Source organism: Anneissia japonica, unplaced genomic scaffold, assembly GCF_011630105.1.
Source record: "Anneissia japonica isolate Jap-2015-1 unplaced genomic scaffold, ASM1163010v1 scaffold3531_len492141_cov184, whole genome shotgun sequence".
Taxonomy (NCBI): domain Eukaryota; kingdom Metazoa; phylum Echinodermata; class Crinoidea; order Comatulida; family Comatulidae; genus Anneissia; species Anneissia japonica.
The window spans coordinates 107824-113356 of record NW_022702905.1 but is presented as its reverse complement, the minus strand read 5'-3'; the positions used below and the strand labels follow the sequence as shown (position 1 = coordinate 113356).

Genomic DNA, 5533 nt, shown 5'->3' with positions numbered 1-5533 from the left:
GAATAAACCCATTCATTAGGTACCTGTATTTGGTGGAAGATAACCGTTACATGTTCCTTTAGGCCGAACCTCCGAGTACAGGTTACAGTAGTAAGGATCATTTGATCTTTCACAGCAAACATATTGAGGAATTAAATCAAAATCTAAAACAAAAAGGTATAAATAGTTATTATTTCATAGAAGTTGAAGCTTTCTCATTTTAAAATCTCTACCGTCGTGCCAAGATGTCTGGCAGGCAACAACATTGGTTCAAATTTTGTAAAAAGAGAAACTTAGTACTTAAGGAATTGCGTCTTACCAAACATAACTATTTTAAAAGAGTTTCTGAAGACCCAACGCTTAAGTTATTCTGAAAGTGAATAAATAATTTTATGGAAAAACCAAATATCATTCCTGACCTCATTTATAATGATGTTCAAGTTTCACACAATGTTGACAAGGCAAACTGTTTTCTTTCATGTTTTAATACTGACCATGTTATTACAATTTATGATGTTAACCCTGTACCAAATGTTGACAATTATTGTGTGATATTTTATGTACTTCAGATATTGGTGAAGCCCTTTTAAAGGAATCCAATGCCAAATCTGCTAGTAGTTACAATGGTATTGATTAAGAAAATTGCATTCGTTATTTTATCGTGGCATCTCTAGTCATGATCTTTAATAAATTTATATTACAAAGCCATGTTCCTTTAGATTTTAAAAAGTCTAATAGGCCTATAGTGCTAATACATAAAGATGGTATCGTTCATCACCTTCTAATTAATTAATTAATCCTTTATTGCCAATACTGTAAGAACAATTTTTGAAAAGCACATTTATACTACTCTTAAAAACATTATATCGGTTGGTGGATTTAATGATACACAATATGGCATCAGGTGAGGTAGGTTAACTGTCTCCGCTCTAGTCACTGCAGTTAATGAATGGCATGGATTACTTGACTCGAGCAGTGATGTTGGTTGTATTTTCTTTGATCTTTATACAGCTTTTGATTCAGTTCCGTTCTAGTCTCTTAACCATTCATATGTAACCGGAATCAATCCTGCATTATTTGGCTTTCTTACTAGTTACCTCAATAATTGTTTGCAATGTGTTTTAATTGATGAATGTTATTATGAATGGGTTCCTACTGTTTCTGGTGTTCCTCAGGCTCCATCGTGGGGCCCCTCCCTTTTCTTTCTTACATCGATTCTGTCACTAATACTCCTCTTTCTAGAGCCCAACTTATTCTATTTGCTGATGACATGGTGCTTTACTTGCCACCTAATTTGACACTAAAGAACCCTTTCAGAATGACATCAACAAAGTTAGCTGTTGGATCTCTGAAAACGATTTAAAACTGAATACGAAGAAACAAAGTTCATATCTCATAAGTCTAATCGTCCAAAATTCAAAACATTAATGGAGCTGATGAGATCGAGGAAGTTAATATTTATAGATAATATATTGGAATCAATATCTCTAATGATCTTTATTGGTCACATAATATTGATATCATTTGTGAAATATCAAAACAACTTGGATATAATTACAGACAATTTTACAACGAGTGCGGATCTAAAGACACTCCTAAAACTTTATACTACCTATACTTTATTAGACCTAGACTAGAATATGCTTGCCAAGTTTTTGACCCCACATACTGTAAACATATTAAACAGCTTGAATCAGTTTAATGATTTGCTCTAAAAGTCAGTTGTTAGAATTGGGAAATCTTGTATCCAAGTAGGTGTAAGAATATGAATATTATAACCCTTGAATCCAGACGTTTGGTACTCAAACTTGGAACATTGTTCAGATTCGTAAATAATATCCATTATTAACTCCTGGCAGTTTAATTGAACCAGGGCGCCGAAGCAGACAAAATGATTACTCAAAACCTCTTGTAGTTCCAAAATGCATACCCGTGCATACTAATCATCATTTTCCCATCTGTCACAGTTCAGTGGAATAGCTATCGCCTTTCTAACAACATCATTAATTCTTGATCACGCACAAAGTTTTAAAAAGAAATTATTATCACATGTTTCATAAATTTTATCCAGTTTTAAAATAAATGTTCTTATTTTTTTTCAAGTGCTGTAATTTAATCTTTATCTGTGGGTTTTGATTGTATTGTTGGAAAGGCCTTTACTATTAGCTAGCGCTATTTGGTCTCTCCTGGGCTAATAGCAGTTGGTTTTAATTTTTTTTTTTGATCTCTTTTTTTTTATGTTTTCATGTATGTTCTTCTTGTATTGTTTGCCAGAACTATTATAAACTAAAAAAAAATAGAAAGAATAAAGAAATCGTATATCTTCACCAACTGCGCACAGTGTACTTTCGATTGAATAACACATCATACGGTACACTAAGTTCATGAAGGTATAAAATATGATTAGGCGTAATTTCATACCTCCATAGTACGTTTAAATCTGATTATCCTTTTATTCAAATTAAATCTAACAGTTATTTTTATTACTCAACTAGTTTTTATCAATATTAAGTTTATAAATAGTGTGTATCTTGTAAATACTTCAGATGTCGCAATATACTCACATAACCAATATAAATATATCCAGAAATTGAAGAATGGCCCTTCTACAAACTGATATCGCTGAACAAAACTACTTGTAAATACATCGTTTTCATATCCTTCTATTAATGAGCCATCTCCTCTGTAACAGCATCTCATGCCTGCCCCTGAAGCGGAGGCCACTTGTGTCTGCAGGCAAAATGGAGTGCCTGTAGGACGTAAACAAACACAAATACATTTCTGTTTTTTCATGGAATGTTTAATTACATAACCGGATAGAAGTATTTTTATGATTATATAATAACAATAATAATTATAACAATAATTATAACATGAATGTACATACCTGAAATACTTTCAATATCATTAAGAAGCTCAGGTGAAAGTGGATTTGTTTAATTACTTAACTGGGTAGAAGTATTTTTATCATTATACAATAATGATAATAATTATAACAATAATTATAACATGAATGCCTTACCTGAAATATTTTCAATATCATTAAGAAGCTCAGGTGAAAGTGGACTCATTTGCCCGTTTCCATTTGCGTCTTGATTTCTTCCTCGACGACCCCGTCTACCCCTTCCAAATCCTAGATCATTTGAACCTTGACCAAACGCACAAGGACAGGTTCCCAGGCGATCTAACCAATACAAGTCATCAGATTCAGTCTGCCTCCAATTCATACAATACTGTCTGTAATTAATAGTATTCTCATTATTGTCCTCAAGTCTAAAGAACCATTGGCCATCTAAGCCTGTGTTACTTGTTGAATCTGGAAAGTATCTTGAATCTTCAGTTGGAAATAATCTTGAATCCAACTGGACATTGTTGAATGTTCTATTAGCATTTGCACCAACACCATAACCGATCACAAGGTTTTTCTGAGCAAGAACATCTGGATTCCACAGCATACCACCAATCTCGTAGTTGAAGATAACAAAACTATAAACACCATCAGTGATAAGAGCTGCTTGAAACGTTGCCGTCTGGTAAAAGCAAGCAAAAATACAAACTTAATATAAAATACATGTGGAATTAACTTATAGGTGGCCTACGGGTGAGATTGTATTATATTATTATAATTATGTTATGATAGGTTTATCGAGGTTAGAAAGTCGGCTAATCTTGTAGACCGTAGTGCAATACAGAGCTAGTTGAAATTTGAATAAAGTCAAGCAAAACATCAGTTCTATATTGGTCCTAACTTCATAGCCGTAGGTTAGTATACAAAAACAAAATTGGTCAGAAGGCATCATTTTACTATACATTTTTAAAAATAAGAACCAGTAAAATTTATCCCAGGCTAAGTGTTTTTAATTTTTAACATATGTGACTAGCTTGATTTTTTATTTTATATATAAACTCATTTGACATTTTAACCCAGCCTTAATTTGTTCTTCTTGTGTCTTTATTTTTTGAGAAATCTCAGTCTCTGTGTTCCTTTAAAATGTGTTCTTATAAAAAAAAAATGTGTAGGTCATATCAGAGTAGTACGGTCACAATTAAGGTACAATTAATCAGGTTGAATCCTAACACGATGGCGTGCATTTCGATACTTGGAGTATGTATTATACTATCTTATCTGAGATTAATCAGTGGACCTTTCGTTTAATCAGGTTGTTGTTTTAAATTATTATTTCACGTTACTTTATTACATAATTTTACTTCTTAATGTTTTTTTTTTAAATTCAGTTTTAATACATAAAAGTTTCTCAGTTATTATTGTACAGTAAGTAGTACAATAAAACTCTTAGTAATTCAGAGTTATATATTTATATAGTGATGTGCAAATTATAGTGTTAACAACTATTGTATATTGACTAACTAATTGTATATTTTGAATTCATTTATAGGCATAGGTTTTATATATTTATGTAGCGCTTAATTGATGTAGTTGATGATATTTCACGTATGCCTCAATGGTATAGAATAACACTGCAGTTGTTAAAATAAACACCAGACACTTTGACATAGTTTGAGACATATACATTTATTAAACAAAATTTATGGCAGTGCCTGCCGCCTTCTTCAGGGTAAGAGTGTCGACATAGGTAACGTTTGGATTCCGTTTTGGGATTGTACATGAGGAGTTGTTCACGGGATTTATGGGAGGCTTTATCTAAATTGTGTTTAATAACTTTTAGTGGATACTCACTTTGAATCAATTTGCTAATGAGAGTGCCAATATGTTTGTTTTGTTCATCTGTGGTGGAGCAAATATGCTTCATTCTAAGGGCCTGGCTATATATTAGGGAAAGTTTAATGTTTTCAGGATGGGCACTTTTGTAGTTCAGGTAGGTATGATTATCCGTAGGCTTGGTATATAATGTGGTGTTGATACGATCATTATTGACTCATACAAGAACGTTGAGGAAGGCGATATCAGTGAATGATTGGCTTGCGGTGAAACGGATGTTGTGATGGGTGTTGTTGATGGAACTTATGAACTCTTGGAGAGAATCTTCGCCATGTGGCCAAATGAAAAATACGTCATCGATATACCTGACGTACTGTAAAGGCTGTAGGGGGTGTCGGTAAACGCACGAATCTTCAAAGTAGGCCATGTAGATATTGGCGTATGCTGGTGCCATTTTTGTGCCCATGGCCGTGCCTTTAATTTGCTTGTAATGTTTTTCATTAAAGTGAAAGTGGTTATGTGATGAAATGAATTGTCTTGAATGTCGGAGTCATGAAGAAATTTTTGTTAGAAATTCTTTACAAGAGGTGAGACCGTTTTCGTGTTGAATATTGGTGTACAAAGCGGTAACATCCATTGTAACTAATACATAGTTATAGGGCAATATATCAATGTCGATAAGTTTCTTGAAAAAGTGAGTTGTGTCCTGAATGAAGCTAGGTACATTGGGGAGTAATTGGTTGAGTATGCTATCTATGAATCAGTGACACTCGTACGCTGGGGAAGGCAGCAGGCGCTCCCGAAAATTTTGTTTAATAAATGTATATGTCTGAAAACTGTCCTGCGTTTATTTTAACAACTGCAGTGTTATTA

General features: G+C 33.3%; 1 protein-coding gene across 1 annotated transcript in view; it reads right to left on the bottom strand.

Moving 5' to 3' along the window:
- The window catches only part of LOC117104169 (G surface protein, allelic form 156-like), a 30917-nt gene extending 25803 nt beyond the window's left edge, over window positions 1-5114 (bottom strand). The window contains exons 1-4 of the mRNA XM_033244865.1: window positions 4884-5114; window positions 3002-3509; window positions 2544-2729; window positions 24-143 (exon numbers count right to left, since the gene is read on the bottom strand). Of these exons, the coding sequence (XP_033100756.1) occupies window positions 24-143; window positions 2544-2729; window positions 3002-3509; window positions 4884-5114 (1045 nt within the window). The remainder of the gene's footprint in view (window positions 1-23; window positions 144-2543; window positions 2730-3001; window positions 3510-4883) is intronic.
- Window positions 5115-5533: the final 419 nt, after the last annotated feature.